At 41.8% G+C, this 27,531-nt stretch overlaps 2 protein-coding genes across 11 annotated transcripts in view; one reads left to right on the forward strand and one right to left on the reverse strand.

Annotated features, from left to right (window-relative positions):
- Positions 1 to 17,246, forward strand: mapk8a (mitogen-activated protein kinase 8a). Of its 7 annotated transcripts, none has more exons than XM_037781423.1 (12): positions 1 to 140; positions 8,979 to 9,145; positions 9,411 to 9,540; positions 9,684 to 9,742; positions 9,845 to 9,983; positions 11,459 to 11,624; positions 11,902 to 11,973; positions 12,842 to 13,024; positions 13,127 to 13,251; positions 13,379 to 13,442; positions 14,294 to 14,371; positions 15,210 to 17,246. In XM_037781423.1, the coding sequence occupies exons 1-12, from the start codon at positions 105 to 107 to the stop codon at positions 15,386 to 15,388; spliced, it is 1,398 nt and encodes a 465-aa protein (XP_037637351.1). In that variant the 5' UTR covers positions 1 to 104; the 3' UTR covers positions 15,389 to 17,246. The 7 variants fall into 7 exon arrangements, with proteins under 7 accessions (XP_037637351.1, XP_037637352.1, XP_037637355.1 ...); XM_037781424.1 differs by lacking the exon at positions 11,902 to 11,973 and adding an exon at positions 12,374 to 12,445; XM_037781427.1 differs by having other exon boundaries at positions 15,205 to 15,370.
- The window catches only part of arhgap22 (Rho GTPase activating protein 22), a 12,978-nt gene continuing 2,209 nt past the window's right edge, over positions 16,763 to 27,531 (reverse strand). For all 4 annotated transcript variants that reach the window (XM_037781418.1, XM_037781417.1, XM_037781419.1 and 1 more), the window contains 9 exons: positions 24,235 to 24,431; positions 23,382 to 23,469; positions 20,297 to 20,425; positions 19,939 to 20,149; positions 19,700 to 19,832; positions 19,548 to 19,621; positions 19,031 to 19,152; positions 17,924 to 18,923; positions 16,763 to 17,846 (listed from right to left, as the gene is read on the reverse strand). In XM_037781418.1, the coding sequence (XP_037637346.1) occupies positions 17,627 to 17,846; positions 17,924 to 18,923; positions 19,031 to 19,152; positions 19,548 to 19,621; positions 19,700 to 19,832; positions 19,939 to 20,149; positions 20,297 to 20,425; positions 23,382 to 23,469; positions 24,235 to 24,431 (2,174 nt within the window). In that variant the 3' untranslated portion in view covers positions 16,763 to 17,626. The remainder of the gene's footprint in view (positions 17,847 to 17,923; positions 18,924 to 19,030; positions 19,153 to 19,547; positions 19,622 to 19,699; positions 19,833 to 19,938; positions 20,150 to 20,296; positions 20,426 to 23,381; positions 23,470 to 24,234; positions 24,432 to 27,531) is intronic.

Here is a 27,531-nt window from a genome sequence, read left to right on the forward strand (position 1 = left end):
GAGAAAACCTGGGAAGGACGAACCACGTCCTCGGCCAAAAACCAGAGGATTGTAGCCTCCTGCTGCTGCTGCTGCTGCTGTAGGGCTGATCCTCCACACACACAATGATCATAACACTGCGGGCTCTCTTCGAGCAAGGGGTAAGAAACCGTAGTAGCCTGGTGGTGGTGTGGTCTCTCTGCGGGTCTCGTTCATCCGGATGCTTCGCTATTGCGCGCAGCTTGTCTCTGCAGGCCGCTGGCTGTCTGCGCAGGGACGAGGATAAATAACAAGCATCCAGGGCTGTCAGGTGGGTGCAGGGGACAATCCAAACTACTCAGCGCTATTAAGTTAATTTTACCTATAAATGTCCTCAGTCAGTCAGTCAGTCAGTCAGTCAGTCACATGCTGCCTGCAGAGCATGTGGCTGCGTGGATGCATCCGTTTTTGTAGAGTAGTCTGTAGAAAGTGATGCATGAACTGTAGATGGTACCCAGAACTACTATACTATGCTATCTGCAGAGCTATCTGCATGTCATATAGTCCACAATAATCCCAGTTAGCAGATTAGATCCACGGGGTATATGAGCTAAATAGTGCACTGATGGTGATCATGCAATAACTCTCAAGTCATTTATAGGTGACACTGCAGCATCACTGTTTACAATGGAAACAGGCTTTAACATGCCCACAGTCTGAAAACTATACCTCCCTACCTAACTAACTAACTGACCGACTTTTGACTACTGTATAACAAGTAGGCTATAGCCTACTTACACAGAACCTATTAAGGTGGGAAATGTCTGTTTACCAAATGATCATAGCCTACAACAATACAATTGGTACAACAATGATGAGAACAGGAAGGAGAAATACCCAAGAAAAGACTAAGAAAACAAGGTGGTGTACAGGGCTTGACATGATACATAACAAACCAAACAAAACAAAACAAGCATAACAAAACCAAAAAATGGATGAAATAATAGTCATAATAATTGGTAGGATTTAAATTCTAAGACTGCCTTTTCGTTTACATTAAAAAAGAAAAGAAGAAACACATTGGAACTAACTAACTAATTAACTAACTAGCTAACTAACTAACTACAGGGGAGAATTCAAACCACTCAGCGCTATAAGTTAATTTTACCTATAATGTCCCTCACTCACTCAGTCAGTCACATGCTGCCTGCAGAGCATGGCTGCGTGGATGCATCCCTTGTTGTAGAGCCTGTAGAAAGTGATGCATGAACTCTAGATGGTACCCAGAACTACACTATGCTATCTGCAGAGCTGTCTGCATGTCATATAGTCCACAATGATCCCACAGTTAGCAGATATAGGTGGGTATAGGGGTATAAACTATAAATATTGCACTGATGGTGATCATGCAATAACTCTCAATTAATTTATAGGTGACACTGCAGCATCACTGTTTATAATGGAAACAGGCTTTAACTTACCCACTGGACCCAGTCTGAAAACTATACCTCCCTACCTAACTAACTGACTAACTGACCAACTTTTGACTACTGTATCACAAGTAGGCTATACTGACACAGGACCTATTAAGGTGGAAAATGTCTGTTTACCAAATGATCATAGCCTATGATTGGAATAGAACTGTTCTCCTTCACCAACATCACTGATGAGAATAAACCTTCAGAAAACAGTGATAACTTAGTTATAGTTGTCATATCAAAAATACCTGTCAATCATGATAGCAGGGCTCCACTTCTTTTTCTTTTTTATTGCTAAACAGCAGTGACATTACATGTGGTACAACAAGGATGAGAACAGGAAGGAGAAATAGACTAAGACAACAAAGTGGTGTACAGGTCTTGACATGATACATAACAAACCAAACCAAACAAAACAAAACAAGCATAACAAAACCAAAAAAGGATGAAATAATAGTCATAATAATTAGCAGGATTCCAATTGTAAGACTGCCTTTTTGTTTACACTAAAAAGAAAAGAAGAAAAACATTGGAACTAACTAACTAATTAACTAACTAACTAACTTATCTGTTTACCAAATGATCATAGCCTACTTGAAATAGAGCTGTTTTCCTTCACCAACATCTCTGATGTAAGAATCTCCTTCAGAAAATAATGATAACTTAATTATAGTTGTCATATAAATATAATATATATAATAACAAACCAAAATAAACATAACACCCCCCCCCCGAAAAAACTATGAAATGATCATATCAATTTGATCTTTGTTTACATTAAAAAATAAACTAACTACCCAACTACCTAACTAACTACCTGCCTACCTACAGTACCTACCTAACTACCTACCTATCTACCTACCTACATAACTAACTACCTGCCTACCTACCTACCTACCTACCTACCTACCTACCTACCTACCGAACTAACTACATATCTACCTACCTACCTACCTACCTAACTACCTAACTAACTACTTATCTACCTACCTACCTACCTACCTACCTACCTAACTACCTACCTACCTACCGAACTAACTACATATCTACCTACCTAACTACCTAACTACCTAACTAACTACTTATCTACCTACCTACCTACCTACCTACCTATCTACCTACCTACCTAACTACCTAACTACCTACCTATCTACCTACCTACCTACCTACCTCACTACATAAATAACTACATATCTACCTACCTGCCTACCTACCTACCTACCTACCTAACTACCTAACTAACTACATATCTACCTACCTACCTACCTAACTACCTAACTACCTAACTACCTAACTAACTACATATTTACCTACCTACCTACCTACCTACCTATCCACATACCTACCTAACTACCTAACTAACTACATATCTACCTACCTACCTACCTACCTACATATTTACCTACCTACCTACCTACCTACCTACCTACCTACCTACCTACCTACCTACCTACGTATTTACCTATCTACCAACCTACCTACCTACCTACCTACCTACCTACCTAACTACCTACCTACCTACCTATCTACCTACCAAACTAATTACATATCTACCTACCTACCTACATACCTAACTACCTAACTACCTAACTAACTACTTATCTACCTACCTACCTACCTACCTACCTACCTACCTACCTACCTACCTAACTACCTACCTATACACCTACCTACCTACCTACCTAACTACCTACCTATCTACTTACCTACCTACCTACCTACATATCTACCTACCTACCTACCTACCTACCTACCTAACTAACTACATAACTAACTACATATCTACCTACCTACCTACATATCTACCTACCTACCTAACTACCTACCTATACACCTACCTACCTACCTACCTACCTAACTACCTAACTACCTACCTATCTACCTACCTACCTACCTACCTACATATCTACCTACCTACCTACCTAACTAACTACATAACTAACTACATATCTACCTACCTCCCTACCTAACTACCTACCTACCTACCTACCTACCTACCTACCTATCTACCTACCGAACTAATTACATATCTACCTACCTACCTACATACCTAACTACCTAACTACCTAACTAACTACTTATCTACCTACCTACCTACCTACCTACCTACCTACCTACCTACCTACCGACCTACCTACCTACCTACCTACCTATCTACCTACCTACCTACCTAACTACCTACCTATACACCTACCTACCTACCTAACTACCTAACTACCTACCTATCTACCTACCTACCTACCCACATATCTACCTACCTACCTACCTACCTACCTACCTACCTACCTACCTACCTACATAACTAACTACATATCTACCTACCTACCTACCTACCTACCTACCTACCTACCTACCTAACTAACTACATAACTAACTACATATCTACCTACCTACCTACCTACCTACCTACCTACCTACATATCTACCTACCTACCTACCTACTTACCTACCTAACTAACTACATAACTAACTACATATCTACCTACCTACCTACCTAACTACCTACCTACCTACCTACCTCACTACCTACCTATCTACCTACGTACCTACCTACCTACCTACCTACCTACCTACCTACCTACCTAACTACCTACCTACCTAACTACCTAACTAACTACATATCTACCTACCTACCTACCTACCTACCTACCTAACTACCTACCTATCTACCTACCGAACTAACTACCTACCTACCTACCTACCTACCTACCTACCTACCTACCGAACTAACTACATATCTACCTACCTACCTACCTACCTACCTACCTACCTACCACCTACCTACCACCTACCTACCTAACTAACTAACCTCATTTAAATGAATAATTTACAAAGAATGAAGGGACACATTTTTACACATATGAATGTCAAATCTGTCCATAATATACTTGACTCTTTTGCTTGAAGCTTTACACCCTTTATGTGGACACTGGGCTGTCCTTCCCTCTGTGAAGGATTTTGCAGCAAGGACACTTTGTGGAGAAAAACGGGGCATCAGTTTCCAATACATTTAGTTTTAGCCACAGAAAAATATGTGAATGACTGTTTGACCTGTGTGTGCTCAGTGATCCATAAACCACACAGCCTGACACTCCCTCTCATGCAGTCTCTTTATTGTCACCAAAAAGACATTTTATAAGATATAAACCAGGAAAATATGCAGCCTCATAGCCTCATATTTCACTCTCCATTACACCATTTAGAAATGATCATTTTCACTTAACAGAAATTGCGTAATGCACCGTTGGACAGAAATATGGCCAATATCTCAATATCTAGTGCAGTATAGGGTCTATATTTTCAGTGAGCCCTCTAAAGAGCATAAAATAACATCTGATTGATTGTTAATACAAAAGAAAACCTGTTAAATTACACTCATAGGCCGTTTTTTAACTGAACTATAATGCATTCTTAAAAAACAGCACTTTACTGCTGATCAACTGCCTAAAGTATCATCAGTAACAGTTTCATGCAGTATTTTTTTTTAATTCTGGGACCTGATCTGCTCATGTGAGGCTTGTGCATTGTACATGATTGTAAAATCAGTGAATTAGCTTTATTGTTCTTCACTCACATGTTGTTCTGGTTTGCATTCTGTGCTTGTAGCCAGCTATAGACAGACATTTTGGGAAATGTGTCAACAAATCTATTATAGCCTTTTTCCTAACAAGTGTCTTTAATTGTATTTAGTGTGACTACTCCTATGTCTGTAACCTGCTAAGTCTATTCATCTAGGCAAAAATAATGCTTATTAAAATGTATGTAAAAATACAACCTAAATAGTGCATTAAAACAAATCAGTAAGATAATGTAAAAGAAAGGTGGAAAAACAGCTATACTATAATGTATCTTTAAACAGTAAATTAACTGTAAAATACTGTGAAATTAATAAAAAAAAAAAACCCAGTTCAAACAGTATTTTTCATTAACAGTACAAAGCTGTAAATTTCAGCAACGGTATAATAATGTTAATTTTACAGTAACATAAAGGCAACCCTGCTGCCAGCTCTTTACTGTTATTTTACTGGTAAATTCTTAACAGTGTAGATAGATGGATAGACAGATGGATAGATAGATAGATAGATATATAGATAGATAGATAGACAAACAGACAGACAGAGAGATAGATAGATAGATAGATAGATAGATAGATAGATAGATAGATACATAGATAGATATAGACCGGCGGAAGGAAGTAAAGAGTGAAGGAGTGAAGGATGGAGGAGGAGGAGGTGGTGGGTGTGTCTCTGTGTCTGAGTGACGTAGTGCTAGGACGCATGCCCCGTGCGCACTGCGCGTCCTGGCCTGTCAGTAGTCTCAGTAGTAGCCAGATGGAAACGTAGGCAAGTGGATTCGGTGAGGTCATGTATTTTTAAGCCGCACAACAACGGAACAAATCATCCTTCACCGGGCGGCAGATAAACTAATAGTCCGAAGCATTTTGTCCGCTGATCGGACCGCTGGGTGGGGATCGATATAGTTTTCATCTGATCACAGAGGTAAGATGAGGATCCGCACCTCTCTGCTGCTGCTCATACGGGCTGCTTATTGTTTGGCTGTGGGGGAGGGTCGTGTATGTCGCTATGTTGCATGCTGCTGCTTTACCGACGGGGCTTGTTGTTAAAGGGTGTTGTCCATTCTTATCATTTACATAAAATACTGTCTCTTCGTGTTGTTACAGTGTGATCCGTCCGTACACGGTGCAGCCATGTAGATCGCATATATATATATATATATATATTTATATATATAAGCTAGTGGGGCGATCACACCAACTGACTGCGCACTGGGTTTCACCAACAGGCCCTCTGTCATATCACAGTATGGCTGTCATTCATTACCGCTGTGATCATGCTTTGCTTCTTGTGCAGTGTGCGGGGTATTCAGGCTCTGAGCATGCACGGCTCTGATCTGCAGTGTTTTACAGTCGTTTACCTCTGCCGTGGACAAGACGAGGCAGAGGGATCGTGTGGCCAAGGTTAACACGCTGACATCCAGTTAGAATGAATAAGGGGTCGATATAGTGGTCCTCCACTGAGTCTCTGCTGTTAATCTGAGCCCAAGGTCTTCTTCTGGTTCTCTGGGTCTTTCTCCGTCTAATGCTCAGTTTGCATGTGGGAAAAAAAGGAAGATTGGGCAGGATAATATGTGACAGAAAAGTAGATTAAAGGTAGATTATAATAAATAATGTGTATGGCTATAGAGATATTTCTTGTTTCCTTATCAGCTGCTGATGATGAGTGATGCATGAACATTGGGAGAACATGAGATGGTATTATGGAAATATTATGATACATTATTACCTATTTGTAGTGTGTTATAGACAAGAAAGCTGCACCATATCACTTAATATAGTGTTAATATGTGAACTCAGTTTTCAAGCATGTGCATTTATATGATAATCTGTGTTATTTAGTATGTTAATAACCACCTTTGCCAAGATCATAATTTTCCTTTAAGTAGGGATGCACCGATACCGGATCGGATATCAGGCCGATACTAACTATATAATAGCTGAATTGAATATCGGTAACAATGGAGCCCGTCTATTAAATTCAATTTTATGTTTGTATACTACATACATTACATAATGGAATTTTAATTCCTGCTTATTTTTTTGCCCAATTTGTTGCTATATTTAAAAGGTTAACACAGGAACTGTAATTCCTGTTAATTAAGTTGCTGGTGCACGATTTATTATTTAATAATAAATAACAATTCAGTAAATTTATGTTATGTTATCTATGTATTTATGCGTTACATTTTGTTTTACATAGTAAGGAAATCAATGTTTAAGTCACGCCTGATGTTGTCTTACACATAAAACAATGATCACAGTCACTTCCACACAGTGAGGCGTACAGCTTATTAATTAAACACAGGTATTGGATCGGTACTCGGTATCGGCCAATATCCAAAGCCCAGGTATTGGGACTGGAAAAGTTGGATTGGTGCATCCCAAATTATGATACATTATTCTACCTATTAGGCTGTTTTGTATTAGTTATGTGTGTGCTACTAGTTTTAATATTGGTTTGATTTATGTGATGTTATAGACAAGAAAGCTGAACCATATCACTTAATATTGTGTTAATATGTGAACACAAGTGTGTGCATTTTAATGAGAATTTGTGTCATTATTACCCACCATTGCCAGGATCTGAATTGCCCTTTAAGTAGAAGCCATTCATGAAATCATTAAGGTGAAGCGTCTTGTTTGGAGAAAACAGAGGTTAAGTCTTTAGAGAGCAGTGCGCTCTAGGAATGACCTACCTATATTTCCGCTTTTGCAGGATACACAACAAGGCACCTAGATGTATTGCAGCTCATTGCCTTCAAATCCATCCACAAGGTCCAGACCTCTTAGGTGCTGCTGAGACTACTGATGTGGCTGCTGCATTCCTTCTCTGCACAGTGTAAATACTGCAGCTGACACATAACTGCAATCTAATAGTGTGCCATTGATTTCAGAGGTATTTGTCGATGCAGCATGTAGTTGTATGCATCAATACTAGTTATTTCACAGCGGGGTCAGTAATATTAACACAGTGTGTGTGACTAAATAGGAGTTTAGGGGATCAAATCAGCCTGTGATTCCTTCCCTGCACTGACCTGACCTTAATTATCCTCATGGATAGCCATTATTACAATAATGACCTTACCACAGTGCAACGGATAATGACTGCATATACCACCGACAGTACTGCTGCACGCTAACTGCAGTGTCATTCAAGCCTTCATAACTCAGACAAGCGTAATTGTCTTCCCGTCTGAAATATAAAAAGAGGCGGCATGTCTATTTTCATGTTGTGAGGGAGGTGGATGTTATGTACGTCCTTGTGACGTTGGAGGAACAGAAGGAGAGCTGACTCATTTTATTCTGGCAATTATATCCCTCATATGGACTGTGTGTCGGCAGGGAGGAAGAGCGGGGCGGGTGATTATTACGTTGCTTATATAAGAATTGAAGAAAGGAAAAAGGAAGCCGATGTTAGTTTTCTCCTTTTTTATTCGGTATGAGGTGGTTTCGTGTTAATGAAACAATGTCCGGGGACATCACGCACACAAATTGGCGTCTCCGTGTTGTGTCTTATCTGGGCTCACAGCCGCATGGTGCAACTTGACCCAGTTAACATGTGCCTGTGGAAGACCCGCTTGTAGAACTGGGCTGGAGTCCTGGGCCGGGGTCCAAACTCGTAGGAATTATCACCGGGCTTGGTTTTCCAGTGTGACAGAGTCGCTCTGAGAGTCCTGTTTCATATGATGGAGTAGCTAGACCTCCCCGTGTCCTGCTGTTCTGCCACCACTGCTAATTGTATCAAATCTTCCATCCTGGTATGTTTGCTGAGTTGCTGAGATAAGAAGCCGCAGTGCTCGCCTCAAGTGTGAAATTCAGCAGAATCTTTTCTCCTTTACTTCTAATCTGCCTTCTTCTGGAGCAGGGATTTTTCATTTGACTTTCTCATTTTTTGGCTGGTATCTGTGGTGCATAGTCCTGGCACTACAGAATATTTAAACGTGTGCCCGTCTTTGTGTACACAGAGGACATTTTTGGATGCACAGAAGGCAGTAATTGAAGAATTCGCCATGAACAAAAACAAGAAAGAAAGGGAGTTCTACAGCCTAGACGTTGGGGATTCGACGTTCACAGTACTGAAGCGCTACCAGAATCTAAGACCTATCGGCTCAGGAGCACAGGGAATCGTCTGGTGAGTGTTGCAACCTCGTCCACATTCAGTCAACAGCCTCTTAATGAAATGTGGGTCACCGTTTCCAACACGTCACCACAACATCCATGACAACCAAAGAATATTTACCTCAAGAAATCACAATATGAATCCATACAAACTGTAAATTGTAATTGAATTTTCTTTGTTGATGACAAAAGCAGAGGTGTTTAGACTATTGACTATTGTCTAATAATGCTGCATTTGTGACCGTATTTCAAATTAATTCGCAAACTTTGTTCCTCAGCTCTGCCTATGACCAAATCCTTGAACGAAATGTCGCCATCAAGAAGCTGAGTCGGCCGTTTCAAAATCAAACCCATGCCAAGAGGGCGTACAGAGAGCTAGTCCTAATGAAATGTGTCAATCACAAAAATGTGAGTATGCAAATATATTCAGTCACATGAGCAGTGGGAGACGTGATGTTTTAAAATGGCAACATATGAAGGGCGTTTGTACGCTTAAATGTGTGTGTAAATGACAACATCATTCCTGATTCATGTCGTTTTTATACCCGCAGATCATCGGCCTATTAAATGTATTCACCCCACAGAAGACATTAGAAGACTTCCAAGATGTGTAAGTAACTATATGTGAATTCTGCATGCTGTTCATAAAATTGAATTACTTCCTCTCGTGTGTTTTTGCTGAAATGCTTCTCAACCACTTGTGTAAACTCAGGTACCTGGTGATGGAGCTGATGGATGCCAACCTGTGCCAGGTCATTCAGATGGAGCTGGACCATGAGAGGCTGTCCTATCTGCTCTATCAGACACTGTGTGGTATCAAACACCTCCACGCCGCCGGCATCATTCACAGGGTGAGTATCAGCTGGCCGTGACTGCACAGACTAATGCCAGGACACTTGACACTGAAGTGTATCGGTCAACTGGCACATTATTACATGATTAATATAGTATTTTAATAACCCACAAAACCCTCTATATCCTCATATGAATATATTGGAGATATAAAACATCTATAAAAAAACATCAGTGGTATCATGTTTTACTATAAAACCTAAATTCAAAGAAAGCATTCTTAATGAAATGTCTTTGAATAGAGCGCTGAATTTCTAGCAGCCTTCCTGCAGCTGATGTGAGCTGGTAGGCCTGGTATGTATAATTTTCCCATATGGATCAATAATAAGCAGGTGTAAAGTGTATGCATGGACTGTGATTTACAATTGCACCTCATCACGAAGAGAAGAACTCACAACCAGTGAAAACTATCTTGGCATTAGAGACCATGCAGCCACGACAAATGATATCATGGCAATGAAGTTTCTAATCCCTGATAGTAGCTCTATAATTACCTAATATATATATATTAAGCAAAGGCCTTTTAAAGGAATGTTGCATCTTCAACATAGCATTATTCCTAGTTAGAATAAGGAAGCAGCAAACCCGAAAAAAAATCAATATTGTAAAATGCCACTACTGTAAACTTTAAATGCATTTGCTGCTAGCAAGCAAAACACCTAAATAAGCAATTTGTACTGCAGAGAAACATGACATAGACAAAAAGATAATCTTTAGAAAATAGCTGCAGCAGGAGCTGGAAGCTGCAGGCTATCAGCTGTAATTAGTCACGATGGATAATGTAGCACGCTATTATCATGTGACTTGTACAGACAATACTGTGATCACAAAAACAAACAAAAAGCTATCACTGTTTGAACGGTGCTGCTGGTCAAGATGTTGTAATGTGTGGGGGCCATTTTGAGTCAGAATGGTGTTAGGAGGTTGTTTCCCTCCGTCATGCCACTTCTCTTACTTGAACATATTAAAGAGAAATCAGTACATTACCTGCCACTACGTTTGTAGTTATTCATCTGTATTTTTATGCCTTCGCGCCGGCAACAGCCGTGGCCCGGAGTCATTATGTTTTCGGGTTGTATGTCTGTCGGTCCGTCTTTACATACATCCGGTCTGTTCTCGTGGATGCGATATATCGGGAATGCCTGGAGGGAATTTCTTCAAATGTTGGCACCAACGTCCACTTGGACTCAAGGATGAACTGATTTAGATTTTGGCGGTCAAAGGTCAAGGACACTGTGACCTCAAAAAACACATTTTTGGCCATAAATCAAGAATTCATATGCTAATTATGACAATTTCACACAAATGTCTAACAGGATAAAAATAATGGACATGTTGGACGGACATGGATGTAAATTGCAACTTGACTGGTTAGTGGAGGCGTACAACCGCGGGACGATAATTCTCGTTTTGTAAATGCTTCTTATTGACAAAAAATGTAATATTTAACAAACGACATTGTGTTCCTCTGTAGGACCTCAAGCCCAGCAACATAGTGGTAAAGTCAGATTGCACATTGAAGATTTTGGACTTCGGCTTGGCTCGGACGGCTGCCACGGGCCTCCTGATGACACCGTATGTGGTGACACGCTACTACAGAGCACCAGAGGTTATCCTGGGAATGGGCTACCAAGCCAATGGTTAGTGATTATCTATGTACTCTATCTGTCACTTGGTCACCTGAACCATAAACTGTTTTCTTATATAAAACATGTGTCTTTGATCTATTATAACCCATATTCAGGGACTTGAAGATAAATCTTGCTGTTAACATTGTGTATTAAGCTGCATGGTGCTTCTGTAACATGATGGGACTTTGTTGTGAGAAACTGCTCACTAACTGGCCTTCTACGTGTAACTAACCTGATGTTGTGCATTCCTCTCACCGGCTTTATTTGCCGTGTTCCGCTTCGCTAGTGGACATATGGTCTGTGGGCTGCATACTGGCGGAAATGGTTCGCCATAAAATCCTCTTCCCGGGAAGGGACTGTATCCTTGGGTCTTTTAAACTCTTCTTCACGCTGTTGATCTTAACCATCTCTGTAATGTGTGTTTGGGCTTTATGCTATCACATTTTCTCCTGGTCAGCTTTTGGCTTGCATACAGCATGTTGTGCCCAGCTATGGGACTTGTTAATATTACCCCAGTATAACATGCCTTATTTGAAGCTTTTTGGCCGGCATGGGCTGTAAACATGCCAGTTTTCATTTGCTTCATCACTCGCTCTCATATATCTGGCTGATGCTGCATGTTCTCCATTTTCATTTCCATCACACCACTGCCTTTCTGCTCGCATTCTTCTCACTTTGTGTTTGTGCTTTTTTTTTTTTTTTACCTCACCATTTTGTTTGCATGTCCACCTCCCCGTCATCTAAACGTCCACCTCCAGTGGATGTATGGTCAGTGGGCTGCATAGTGGCCGAGATGATCAGGGGAAGCGTGTTGTTCCCCGGCACTGATCGTATCCTTCCCCCATCATTGATTGATCACTGTGTTATCACTTCATTCTGTGTGAAGAGAGTAGCAACACCATCCGGAGAGTTTCCCCTATGTCACGTTGCTATCCCATTGTCACATTTTCCACCAGACAAACGGGACCTCCATCATTGCTCTGCTGCACCCACCTATTGTGAGAACGTCAAGCCAAACCAGGCAGCAAAGGGCAGTAGAGAGTGTGTGTAATAGTTATGTATTAGCTGCATAGAAAAGGGGTGAGTGGTATGTGTGTGTGGACTACGTAAGTAGAGCTGTTGGTGTGTGCACTTCCAAAGAAAGTGAAATGTCAGGCTGCCCTAGTGGTGTGTTACTGTATGTGTGTGGGAGTGAATAGTGTGTTTCCTTAACATTTACACTTCAGACATCGACCAGTGGAACAAAGTAATCGAGCAGCTAGGCACTCCATCTCAGGATTTTCTAATGAAGCTGAACCAGTCGGTAAGAACGTACGTAGAAAACAGGCCACGCTACGCCGGGTACAGCTTTGAGAAGCTCTTCCCAGATGTTCTCTTCCCTGCCGACTCTGACCACAACAAACTGAAAGGTGTGTATTTACTGTCATATCATGAACTCCTTCATCAAACAACATTTGTAGACTTGTGATCAGTAGCACAGCATCTTATCTATTTGTTGTTTCTCCCCTCAGCGAGCCAAGCCAGAGATCTCTTAGCCAAGATGTTGGTGATTGACGCCTCCAAGCGCATCTCTGTAGACGAGGCCCTGCAGCACCCCTATATTAACGTTTGGTACGACCCGGCTGAAGTGGAAGCGGTAAGTGGATCGCCGATCGCAGCGCGTGATCCTGAAATGGGTCACATGAGATTTTGATTGCATCACTTGAAGTGGAAAGTTGGCGTTGCTCTTGTACCGCCGTTTTAAGCCGTTTCCTCTTTCTCAGCCCCCTCCGAGGGTCCTCGACAAACAGCTGGATGAGAGGGAGCATACCGTGGACGAGTGGAAAGGTGAGACAGCAGACAGAGATTCTGAACACTTCACTCAACACTTCACTTTCCTCCTGTCAGTTTCAGGGTATTATTTATCCTCTGACTCACAGTAATTACCTAAGAAGTTTCATTCAGTAATCTTGAAAGTGAATACTCTGATAAAATACATTTATTTTGAAATTTTGAGGGAAATTCACATTGTTTTACCACTTTTTACAAGAAATCAATGTAGTAATTTAACATCTAATATATTAATATGCAACTTCTAGTCACTATTATCCACTATACTTCATAGATTTTGTGCAAATCAGATGTGTTTACAATGAAATCAAAATGGTCAGGTGGTTAGATTCTATGATTTGCAGTTCACCAGTGTTGACGTGATTATTTTCTATATACGGAAAGCACAAAAATAAACCATGTCTAAAGAAAATCCAGTGGGACAGCCAGTGAATGTGTAAATATGGAGTCAGTTGGTTACAGACGTTGTTGCCAGAGGAGCTCTGCGTCTCCACTGTAGTTGCCAGACGGTGCGTTGCGTGACTTGAAATCCCCCTTTGAAGACTCTGAGTAAGTGTTTTCCACTGTGGGGGAACCTGATTCTGTGGAGCACGGGAGGACTTCAGATTATGAGTAAATATCACTTTCAGTTGTGCAGCAGGATGAGCTCATCCTAACCCCTGTCAGGTGATAATGACCCCTCACTCATTTTTAGAAGGGTCACACCAGCACAGCCTGTCCAAGTTAGAAACATGATGCTGTTTGGACTGTACAGTATGCAATGTGTCTGTGACTGTACAGAAAACCTCAATGATTTTTTCTCCGTCTCCCCTGCCCCACTTAACCTTCTGCTGTTCTTTCATTTGTAGTGCTAATTTATAAGGAAGTGAGTGACTGGGAGGAGTGGAAAAGAAATGGCGTCATAAGAGGCCAGCCATCTCCTCTAGGTGAGTAATCATTATAACTTTGAGAGATAAGAAAAGGTACAAAAGGATGAACTAGTGCATCACATGATGGGTATTTATCAGAGACTTGATGTAAGCATGAAAGTATTTTTGTTTCACAAGATTCTGACACTCACACAGTCTGTATGATGGAATAATGCAAAAATGTTATGCTTTTTATTTTACACAAGTTCACTGAATACTTCATATATGCACATGCGATTGCAGGTTTAACCTAGATATTTGCAGTAGGGTAAATCTGGGACAAATTTGGTTAAAAAGTTACATATAATCATTTGTAACAGCATTTCAATATTTCACTGTAAAGTACAATAGTGTATTAGGGCCATAATCAGAGATTTGGGAAATAAAGATTAAATATATCCAGAATAAAATTGTAATATTTTAGGTATAAAGCCGTAATAGTTTGAGAATAAAATTTGGATATTTTCAGAATAATGTCACAATATTTCCAGAATAAAGTTGTTTAAACTACAAGTATTTTTCAGAATCAGAATCAGAATCAGAATGGTGTTTATTGCCAGGTGTAAGAGGTATACACTAGGGATTTTCTTTGGTTTTGTTGGTGCAAGCCAAACAGTATAATAATAAAAGAATAGATAAAACGTTAGAATAAAATAAGAATAAAAATGTACATTTACAAAATAAGCTATAAACAAAAATAACCTATTTTGACCTATAAATGACCAAATCAGTGCTTACTGGGAACTTGAAGTTTTGAGGTTCTGTTTACATCTGCATTTGTGACTCAGCAGACAATGGCAGTGTCCACTGTAATTCAATGAAACCTATGCGTCGACGTATTTTTTTCGCAGCACAGGTGCAGCAGTGATCGACAGCCCCCCTCAGCCGACGTCCTCCTCCTCCTCTTCGGCCAACGATGTCTCGTCAATGTCCACAGAGCCCACTGACCCTAGCAGTGACCCCACCATGACCTCTGAAACAGACAGCAGCTTAGACAGCCACACCTCTCTGGGTTCGCTGGCCTGCTGCAGATAACGCACACGTACACACACACACACACACACACACACACACACACATACACACACCTACACTACACACAAAAACCTTTCCTCATCAGTGTGTGTGATGGGAGAGGATTTAGGCCAATGGAACTGTTAGTTTGTAGAGCCGCTTTTAATGTACAGATTGTTTTTATTTCCCCCTCCCCCCTATACTGCTGTAAATGACCGTGGTTTGAAATTGTATCATTATTACTGTATTTTTGCTGCAAAGAATCAGAGTATGTTTTGATGTGAATCTGTGATGTATGTTATGAAAGAGAGGGATTTGATTGTACTTTACACATTGCTGTTATTTTAGCTGCTGCTACACAGTCGAATACCGCGCTGTTAGCACTGCAATATTATGTTGAGTATATTTTTTGAATTATTGATTTGGCATTTTTTTTTGTATTGTTTTTGGGACATTTGAATGAATCTACACCAATTCTGTTTTTAACAGTAGACTAGAGCGCACTTCAGTTTGGATCCAAATGAATGATTTTATTTTGATATTGTTCCTCATCTTTCTTGTAGAAAGCGTCCATTGGTGTATCCAAGTTAACTTAGTATTATGTCACCTCTGATTGTGTGCATCTTGACAAGCAGTCAAACGGTCTATTGCCCTGACACTGAATTTCTTTTTTTACTATAGCATACTGTTAACTGACTGTATTTAAACTTGTTTAGTTACTTAGATGTAATTAGTAGGCGACGGTCTGTTGGATGAGGAAGAACAGGGTGAATGTAAGTGAATAGAAGTGTGGCGTAGTGAGCAGCCAGTGATTACTGTTTAATATAGGCCACTCCACTGGCTAGAATGAGTTCTGTATTTGGGGACGGTCACCAGAGACTAAGTCTAAATCACTTTACCCTTTTGGCAGGTTCTTTCAGACATTATTCACCGCTGTCTGATATTTAACATATTTAATTTAAGTGCCCTTACTCAGTTCAGTGATTTTCAGTCCTCTCCGTTGCAGACGCTTTTCTCTTCTGCGGTGCGTCTTTCTGAGTTCTACCTCACACATGCACACACACTCAAACACACGTTTTTTGAAGATACAGTATCATGGCACACATCATTCGAAAGAAATGCGAAAAAAGATCATTTTTTTTTCTGTATTTGCTTTATTTATTTATTTATTTATTTCAAGCTGGGAGGCGTCTATTGTATGTAATGTACATTTCATTCAGAAGTACTATTTATATGCATTTTGTTTCATTTTTTTCTTTTCTGTGCAATATAATTCATAGATTAATAGAGTCAGTGATCGATCTGTACATTTTACTGTAGATGTATGTGTGTTTTCTGAGAGTCAGGAAACAGGCATTTTTGCTACCTGCCACGGTAACCTTTGGATGTGTTTGATGGCTCAAATTCCCAACCTGTCCCTTTTGCCCTTTTCATGGTTGGGCACCCCAGGCAGTAACTAACCCCCCTTAGCATCAGCTCCCAGAATGCACTTTGGGGATTGTGACGCATGTCCTGACCCGTCCTGGGCCACACATCTCAATGAGGCTGCTGTGGCTTCCTCTTTTTTGTTGTTTTCCTCTCCTCAAAAATAGAAAAGATAGATTAGACTACGCATGAGTTTTTCTCCGAGCACATCTGGTTTTAGTGCAGGTACATTTAGAGGAAAGACGGGAACGCCGTTCGGCACTACTGGGATGATGCTGCAGTCGTCTGACGCTGACAGCCAAGAGTTAACCTGTTGTGGTGTGTTTTGATCAGGCCAGCTGTGTGAAGTTTAGCCTGTGGATCTGAAATTGCCTCACTAACAGACCAATTATATACATCAAAAAATGGAAACTGTCTACCTTCAACTCCAGCAAATAAAAGAGTTGGATTTTAATGTCTCGCATTGTTCTTTCTTTTACTGTCAAGTTAACATTATGAGTTCTAATGGGAATTGAACAGGGTGTGTATGGGAAGACTGTATCAAGCCTTTTCAGCTCTCTTAGTCAATAAATAATCAGCTACAGCTACATGACCTGTGGTGTATAATAGTAAGGAATGGTAAAATGCTTGCTTGGTCCAGAGGAGTTCTCGTTTGGCACCGGCACTGGTTAGTGTAGGCACAAGACGGCTGTACTAAAGAGGACACGATGGCAAGTAGTACTGCACTAGAGGTATTTGGTCTTAAAAGCTTTGGGGCTGACTGGTCTTCAAATTAATCAAGCTCCTCCTCCTCCTCCTCCTCTGATGGACCAGATGAAGGCAGGTTGGTCTGGTCTAGTTGGTCCGTGTTGCTCCTGTGGTCAGATCTCCAAGGGTTTGGAAGAACTCCTCCATCTCTTTCTGGAGGAGGACGTTTCGGTTCTCTGCGTCTTCATGTGCCCTCTCCGAGTTCCTGAGTCGGATCTCCAGCATGTGGAACTTCTTCTTCTCCTGGTCCAGCTCCTCCTCCAGGCGGTTTACCTGGGACTGGTACTTGGAACAGGACTCCTCCAACCTCAAAGAAAGAGAAGAAGAGGTTATAAATAACAACTCGTGCTGATTTTAATTTGACAGGAAGTGACTCATTCTTACTTGCGAATGCAGGTTTCGTAGCTCGTCCTCTGTTTCTTCAGCTCCTGCTTGAGCTCGGCCAGCATGTTGGCGAGACCGTCGTTTGTCCCTGTGAGGTCATCCTCGGTACCGCTTGCACTGTTATCCAGAGTACTCGTACTGTCCCTCACCTCTGTGGGTCTCTCTTGAACCTGCTCTACTTTTACTGCCTTATCGCTTCCCTCCGGCTCGGCCAACGAGATCTCAAAGGATGTCCACATGGAGGAGGTGTCGGCAGGCAGGCTTAAACTGGAGGGGGCGACGTTGTCATAGGCAGACAGTCTGTGGGATTGGTGGAGAGCTCTGTGAGACAGGGGTGTTTGAGATGAGTCCTCATCAGAGTCTCTCTGTGTGTCCTTAAGTGGAAGAGTTCCCTCTTTAAGGGAAAGGGTTGAATCCTTCAGGGTGGAGTCTTTAAGTCTTTCACCAGATGAGGTGGTGCGCCTGTGAGCTCGGAGGGACGACAGGCCGTTCATCAGCCAGTTGGTCCCACCAGCTGCTGACACGTCCCCTGCTGACCCCCCTATTTTCCCCCTCGGCACCCCAGATGCTGCACCGCCTTTGAAGGAGCTCCTCCAGGAGGGCAGGGCTTTAGACTGTTTACTGGGGCTAACAGCTACTTCACCTCCACCTTTCCCTTCAGTTTTGATATCTGCTTTCTCTTCAGTCTTAGCTTTGCCCTTTCCTTCAATCTGACCATCCTCGCCCTTCTCCGACGTCATAACGGGGCTCGGTGCAGTCGGCTTACCGTCTGTAGTAGGGGTGGAGGATCGGGATTGCTCTTTAGGGGTTTTGGAGCCTGTGCCTGAGGAGGGTGGCGGGTTAGCGTCGTCTTGTGAGAGCCATTCCACCTTGCACCGTTGCAGAGGACTCAACTGATGCTGTTGGGGAGTCTTGACCTCAGTTTCCGGCTCCTCCCGTTGGTAAAGTCGGGCGTGTTCACTGATCAGCACAGTCATGAGGAGCTGCACCTGTGAACTTCCTGTTTATAATGACAAACACACACATATACTTGTAATGTTCCATGGCATTGTACAAATTGATTGGAAAGCACATTTGTGCAGCACATATGTCAACATTATCACCAACCCTCCATCATGGTGACTGGATCCTCCACTCTGGGCCGGAGGATGTTGGGTCCAAACACAGTGGCCAGGTTCTGAACACTCATCTTATTCTCATTGGAGTGGGACTGAACCTCGTCCAGGAACCTGAGCGGAAAGAACCAAAAGTGGAACTTACTTCCACATATTATGTAAAATCATCAGCGTTGGCTGCCCTCGTTTCTTTTTTTTTGTAGTAAAATTCAAGCTAATGAAAAGGAGGACTGAGTCATGACTCTGGCTGGTGTGTGGGTTCGGCTGATGATATTTAAATAGATGCAGAAGACATGCAATTATACAAACTCAGAGCCAATCAATGTGATGTCACTTCCCCTGATGACGAGGACGTGGGTGTAATGAATTATTGTTATTTCTTTTGCGTGACAGGCTGACAAATCCTCAATCATCAAACAGTGAATGGAACAATAAAACCCATCACAGTCACATCAGTTCGGCTTAACAAATACTGACATACAGCAGGAGACAACACAGCGTTGACTTACTTGCAGATGTATGTGAGGAGGTTGTAGTTGACCTGAGGAAGGGATTTCACCTGTTTGCTTAGCTCTGTGATACCCTTGAAGAAAAAGACGATGTGTTCATTGCCATGGCAAGAGTTTGGACGTAAAGTTATGTTAAGCAGACATGTAATTACCATTGCTTTGTCCTTGGTAAGAAACGGAGCACAAGAGAGAAACTGTGTGTATTTGGAGAATGGGATTATAGGCTCCGGCAGCTCCCGTATGTACAGTTTTAGCAGCGATGCCACTGTGTGGACATCTGTGGTACTGTAAGAGACAGAGAGAGGACATACAGTATAATGAATGCTATCCAGCATACATTATAGCTTGGCATGCTGCTGTATAGATAAAACGCCCCCTCCCGCTGCATCACCTGTCAAACACTGGCTTCTCGCCACGGTCTAAGGCATCCTGCAGCTCTCGAACATGATTGGTCTGTCCGGGGGCCCTGAAAAGGCCCTCCTCCTCGAGCCCATGCTCACGTATGAAACACACACACTGTTCGACCAGCACAGGGACCAGTCGCTGAGGGCCACACTGGGCCTCGTACAACATCGTCTCCTCTAGGTGCTGCCCAAAGATACCTGCAAACACACAGAAAATGAACACCAATCAGGTAGCTCAGAATGTTTTCTTATGTGAACCCAAAGAGGTTTAAGTCCTCTCTTTAAATCATTAATAATACATTTGCTTAATTGCCATAAACAGTGCTGTATGTTTAAGAATCCCACCTCCTCCAAGCGGAGCCCATATGACTCTACGTATGGCTCTGACCCATTCCTCCATGTCACTCTGAGAGTTGGCCATCAGCAGGAAGGATTCGTGGCTTATGCCCGTTCGATCCTTTTCTCCAGCCCCCCCTGAAAACACAAACACATTTCATTACTTACTGGATCAATAGGACACAACGACTCACACATCTCAAAGCCACTGCGCTTCAAATATGTGGAATCAGACACAGAACAGACACCGCTTTTAAAAAGATTTTGCTGATCATATAAACTGTATTTTACCAACTAGAACTATCAGTGTTTCCAATAACCTTATCAGCTCCAGCCCCCCTGTAAAGTACAAAGTCGCAGCCACACAGCTCTGCCTCCATGCCTCTCCCCTTCCTCTGGCTGCACACAGCTTGATGCCACCTGGTCTGACATTTCAGTTTATTTCAGTTTAGCTTTGATTACGCTGTGTGAAGTTCTCCTCCCTTCATGTGACTTTGTAATCGCTTGCTTTTTGAAGAGGTGGAAGCACTACTCAGCTCAAAGCTTCTATTCATAAAAATGGTCTTACATTTTCTACTTATGAAAACCTTCTTATAAACGCTTATAAACGTGTGTAAGCTATATATGTCAGTACCTGGATTCATTGCTAAGTCCTGCACTGTGGTGCATAGTGTGTTGTGTGTGAGAGAAATGACCCAGAAAGAGTCCTGTTCCCTGGGGACACCAGCAACTGCACCATGCCTCTTTTGTCCAGGACCTTTTCCTCAGCAAGTTTTCACACTGCTATTTCACTAACACACTTTCTCTCCAATGTGGCACTAGACACCATCTCACATTAACGTTAAGAGATCAAACTGGTGTATTTGCATGTTTTACCCCATTTACTACAAATGCATATAGTTTGCTCACCATTTTCCAGAGCACATCATTGTGTTTTAGATTTCTGAATGTGTTTTGGTCTCCATTCAGCTGTATGGAAATTGCCTTGCAGAGAACTAAAACCTGAAGGTAATTTATCAGAATGAGCATCTTATCTTTTTTCATGACCATCAAAGTTGATTTTCATGCTGTTGTTGGGAAATGAATTGAAACCAGTGTCTGTGAGGTGGGGATGATAAATATGTTGGGAGGAGGAAAACATGAATGTTACAGAAGATCATTGCATGCATTGCTCAACAATTCTGAATAGTTCAGTATCCAAAAAGTAACCATCAATATCAAATTGCAACATTGCAATAAATTTAAAGAGGTGCATACGAAAAGCCTCGTCTGCTCTGATTGGTCAGCTGGCCCTCTCTGTTGTGATTGGACAACTGAACTGGACAATCTTCGGACTCTGCTCCAGCTCTGCTCTAACTGGCTTTGAACGAGGGCGGGCCAAACTAGCAGCTCGGTAAAATGTGTTACTTGGTGACATCACCACGTTACGGAAGAAAAGGCAGGACTTCAATCGAGGCGTTTCAGGCAGTTCAGGAGCAGTGTTTCTGTGGGGGAGAGTAACTCCCTTTGGCATGGACTTTGGGCTTTGTAACTTTGCAGACCTTTTCCATTCCCATAAAAACTATATAACACACTAAAGGAAAGGGAAAAAGCACAAACGCATACAAGGTCCCCTTTAAAATGTACTACCTGAATAAATCAATACAATATTGTCAATGTTCTTCCATAGTAAATAAGTTATCACTAGAACGGTCCCTTTATGTGAACATGCACACAAACATGCACAAACACAGGAAGGTCACATACATAATTAAAAACACTAACTGCAACAGCCTAATTGTTTTACACCCGCAGTATACAGTAGATGTGACCACATCTGTTCCATTTACCACTGCAGCCCTGCAGTAGCTGTTAAATCTGCTGCCATGTAATTCTAACCACAGGTAATGTGCTGTATATGTGTGTATGAATGTTTCAGAGGGGAGGGGCATACATTACTTCTTATAACCACATTCACCAAACGCTGAGATGGTGCAACAGAACATGCCAGTGTTGTCAGACATGCAAAGTGAAAATGTTGCGATTGTTTCTGTGCACAGTGTTTCTACAGGACCTTTGATACAATACATAAAGACCTTGTCAATCCCGGCGGCAACAGAGAAAGCCAGAGAGGGAGATATATACAATACTTTTCAGCAGTTCAATCTGGTTTCAAAAGTACTCCAATACAGTGGTTTTACAGTATTTCTACAATACATCCTCCAAGCCTCAAAGCTGAAAAAATTTACTTACTACCATTAATGGAAACCTCATCCTCAGGATAAAATGTCAGCGTGTTTGTCAACCTGCTGCAGTGATGGCCCATGTTGAACCAGTGGAAAAGAGGGGCTACAACTGAGCAGTGGCAGCCCTTCAGAAGAACGGATGCTTGCAGGTGAACCTATGCTGATATGACCCAAGATGCCGTTCCATGAGAGTCATACAGAGGCACTCCCATGAGAGCCAGCAACTATGCAGACTTCTTTCTTTCTTTCAACCAAGCAAGCCCTATGATCTATCTGCTGTAGGCTACATACTGTCCACTGTTGTGACCGTAATCATGCCAACCCCACGCTGTCAAGAGCAGAGATGAATGAAGCCGTTGTTGAACTGTCAAACACAAGGCCGTGGCAATCGCATCCTTTCTGCTGTTCTGCATATTTCATGCATGCGTTACGGCCTGTGACTCATACGTAGCTATTGATTTACTTCTGTTTTCTGTCCATCACTTTGATTATGGGTCGACGAGGTTCACACACAGGACATATTGTACTGTGTGTACAGTATGATGATCACAATTTCAAGCAACACGGAGAGATACTTTCTGTCATTTACAGCAAAACTGGCAACGGGATAATGTTCTAGTCGTGGTGGTATATTATGCAATGATGTTGCACGACTTGGGTTTTCATCACCTTCGGAACACTAAAAACGAAAAGTTTTAAGTTCTTGAATTGGTATTGGTGCTTCATCATACCTCAGGATTTAGAGTAAAGTACATTTTTAAATGAAAATCTTGTTTGTTTGACACTTAGTACTAAGCAGATGGTTCAGCATCACTTGAACAACATGCATTTACTTGCTTACATGCAGAGTTGTCACCGTGCCAACTCACCTGGAACGATTTCAAAAGGGTGACGACCAGGCTCGTCTTGATTGGCAGGCAGCTCATTGACCTGACTGCCCTGAAGAGGAATACAACCCTGTAGGAGAAAGAGGAGAGGAAGGCGTGAGATAGACAGACTGACAGACAGGAAGACAGGCATGAGGAAAACAGCCGTATCAACGGCCAAATGAGAAATCAATTAGTGGTTCTGGACTTGGACGAGTAGTGCATGTTAAACATTATAGAGTTCTGAGTACACTGAGCTCTGGGCGTCCGTCCAACAGAGGGAGGGAGGTAATGATGATGGAGGGAGGGATGACTCAGGGAAACATCTCTTCATCTTTTTATCCCTCTGGTGCTTCCTGTGCTGTGCATTTCTGATCCCTCCACCATAGAGAGGGTCAAAGGTCAGCTACTAAGTGCTTACAGCAGAACCACAGGGCAGCTAGTTACCACATTATCGGAGTGTGTGTCAGGGCTCTAACAACACACTACCACTTTAATGGAGCGATGATTTTTGCGTGAAGATGAATGGATATTTATCCAGCTATAGTTTGACACCAAACGTATAGAGATAAGAGTTCAAAATCACGGTTACCTAAATCAGAAAAGTGCTTAATTTTACTTGAGGGCTACAAACTGTATTTTGTCGGCTGATTTAAAAGAATCAATAAGCTATTTTCAGAGTTGGAGAACACACAATGGATCGACTGACCCTGGGGGAAAGCAGATAAATTCATGAAGCTTGAATATGTATCAGCCAGGCTTCGAAGCAGAATTAATCAGCAGTGCAGCCTCCCATGGGGCAACAGGTGACATCAGGTAACTGTCTTGTATATGTGTTTGTTTTGTGAGCGTTTACCTGTGCCTTGGTTTCATCCCGGTCCTTGTAGAAATACAGAGCTTCGGTCCTCAGGACAAACCAACGCAGCTGCCAGTTTTTCATGATGCTCCGCTGTCTCTTCAGCCAGCCGGCCTTCAGCGCTTTCTCCTGATCCAGAGGAGAGCAGGGCCGGGAGACCCGGGACAACTCTCCAAGCACCATGCTCTTGGACCGCGCTGCATGGACACACACACATAGAGATAAAGTGAAGGAAAAGGGAGCTTGAGATAAAGACAGAGGATTCATGTTATTTGGGGATTTTCTTTCTGTGTTGTTTTGCTTTTATTCTAACAATTCACCCATCGACGATCCTGAATCATTATTCACAGCAGTCTCTCTTGAGTACAGCTAAGCCCACAGGTTGGACCATGCATCCAGATTCCCTCTTAAGTCAATCTACCGAGGCACGGCCTCCATTTTGCAGCGAAGACATCCTGCGTTAAGATCCATCTATCTGCTCCATTACATTTTATTATGTGTTTCAGATATTAATGAGGGCATATATCATTTCCAATGTCATTGCGGTGCGGAGAGGAGTTTAGCTTCGGATCATGTTGCGCTTTAACTGCTACAGACTGATTACAGGCATGGATTGTATATTAGCATAGGTATGCCAAAGATGTAGAGCAAAAACAGTGACAGTAGCGAGAACCCTGGGGAGTCAGGGAGGAGAGAGAGAGATAAACAGAAGGCAGAGGGAGAGGAGAGAGAAATCAATGGCGTCTTTTTTTCCTGTTAATTGCATCTTGCTTTCTGCTGAGGACAGCAGAGGAGGTATCTGCAAGGAAGGGGCCTGGACTGAAATCTCTCTCTCTTTATTCCTTATCAGCTCTCTGTCTGGGCTCCTCATTTTATTTCTCAACCTTTCTGGATGTCCTTCATTTGCAGAGTCATGATTGCCGGGAAGGGAGAAGACTAGAGACCACGTGAAGCAGTCATTGACAGAACTGTATGCTGACAGCGGGTGCAGGCAGAGCCGGATCTATAAATACAGCAGACTTCTTGTTCATCTTTTTTTAAAAAAGAGGCAGGAAATCTCAGAGAGGAACTGATCTATGGCCAGCAAAGAGGATCAAATTGGCATCTTTTCAGGACATAATGTTACTCAAAGTGCATCACCACATATTTAATAAGATAATATACATATGAGCTCATTGGTGATAATCTGATGGAAGAAGTATTGAGATTCTTTACTTACATCCCTTACAACACCACACTGTGAAAATACTCCATTACAAGTAAAAGTTCTGCATTCAAAAGTTTAGAGAAGTACCTAAATATTATTAGCAAAATGTACAAAAATATCAAAAGTAAATGTACTAATAAAGCACTAATTATTGAGTTAATCTATACTGATGCATTAATGTGTAAGCAGCATATTACTGTTGTAGTTGGTTGAGGTGGAGCTAATTGTAACTAATGTATATACTTTTGGGTATGTTAATCTATCACAGTGCATAGTATTCTATGTTTGGTATGTAAAATCTTAATCTGTAAAGAAACTAGTAAATCTAGCTGTAACATATATTTAGTGGAGTAAGAAGTACAATATTTCCTTTTGACTTGTTGTGTAGCAGAAGTATAAAGTAAAGCAGAGAACGGAAGTTAAGAACAAGAACAGTGCCTCAGATGTGTACCACTGACTTATCAAAAGTGAAAGTACAGTACGTACAGTATCGAAATGGCCCCAGTCAGTGTTACATTACATTATAATCACATTCATAATTAATGATGCATTACTGTAGCATTTAGCTGTTATGTTTGGTTGCAGTGGAGCAAATTGAAACGACTTTATTTACTGTTGGGTAATTTAATCTATTAGAAGGCGTCACATTTTGTGCTCACATTGTTTGGTATACCTCTGAACTGTAGCGATGCAGAACGTGTAAAGCAGCATAAGATGGAAATAATCAACTACAGTACAAGTACCTCAAAGTTGTAGTACAGCACTTGAATTTATTTATTATGGTACATTCCACCACCACAAGTAATGTTTGGATATTCAATCCTACAACTACCAGGACCTAAATTATTCACCTAATATTGGAATTATTGGATTGTTATAATTTATTAGATTATTAGACATTAATGGTCTTTTCTGCTAATAAATGAGACCATAATGATGTTTTGTGATGATTATAATTAACATGGTGCAGTTTGGAAAGAGTCTCATTAATGAAATCTTGAGGAAATGATAAAATGTCGTGAAGTCTTCAAGGCTCAGCTGCACATAGTGCCTCAAAATAATCATTTCTTGACTCAAGCACTTCATTATTCATTCAAATGTCCTCATATTGACAATTATTCAGCCACACAGATAATGATAGAAGCCTCAACCACATCTCTGAGTTTTACCAATAACTTCCTGTAAGACTCCACTACTTTAGGATTCTGCTGTGATATCTCAGCTTCGGAGTGCAGATCCAGCTCTGTGATGCTGTACGATGATGCTGCTGCATAAAAGGGTCAGAGGAGGGCAAAGCTGGGAATCTAATCAAAGGAGAATACCATTACAGCAAATGAGAGATGGCAAGCGCACAAAACGGTGCGAGCAAAGTGAAGTGGCTGTACTGCACTCTCCAACTGAGTTCATGAAGGAGAGAGAACAGGCACTCGTCCTTCCCGTCATCTTTTTATGGTCTTACTTTTACTGCGGGGCTAGAATAAGACGGCTGCCAAGGGAGAGATGAAGCAACAACCCTAAAGCCTTAAACGTCTCCATTTTCATACAAAGATCAAAAAATCCCTTCCTGTCAGGGTGGAAATACCTCTGAAACAGCAATCATGTGGATACTCTTCTCTAGAACTCAATACTAGTCCATTTCATTGAGACAATTTGGCAACTGTCACAACTCCTCAAGCCACCTGGAACAGTTAGTTGTCTACTGCAACCACCTGCCAAGAAGACCACAGCACGTATTTATACCCGACATCATGATAACCTCAGCGCCAGGAGTTGCTCCTGTGATTTACAGCTTCCTTATTCATCTTCACACATGTCATGTGAGAGGCGTATATTTGGCGTCCCGACTTCAGCGGTCACAAGTGGGTTTTACCCGGCGTTAGAGGAACTATGTTTGACAGTCAGCTGTTGTGATTTACATGAGCGGACAGCCACTGCATTCCTTTCACCACCACCTCTGATCTAGAGTCACCTGTCAAAACCCACGGCAACCAAAAACCAACCCAATAAACCCTGAACAAATAGAGATGAAGTCATGTGTTCAGGTGTGAACGTGTCAGGATGCAGAGCATTGTTGGAGGGAGGATTATCCT

The sequence above is a fragment of the Sebastes umbrosus genome, chromosome 10 (assembly GCF_015220745.1).
Source record: "Sebastes umbrosus isolate fSebUmb1 chromosome 10, fSebUmb1.pri, whole genome shotgun sequence".
Classification (NCBI taxonomy): domain Eukaryota; kingdom Metazoa; phylum Chordata; class Actinopteri; order Perciformes; family Sebastidae; genus Sebastes; species Sebastes umbrosus.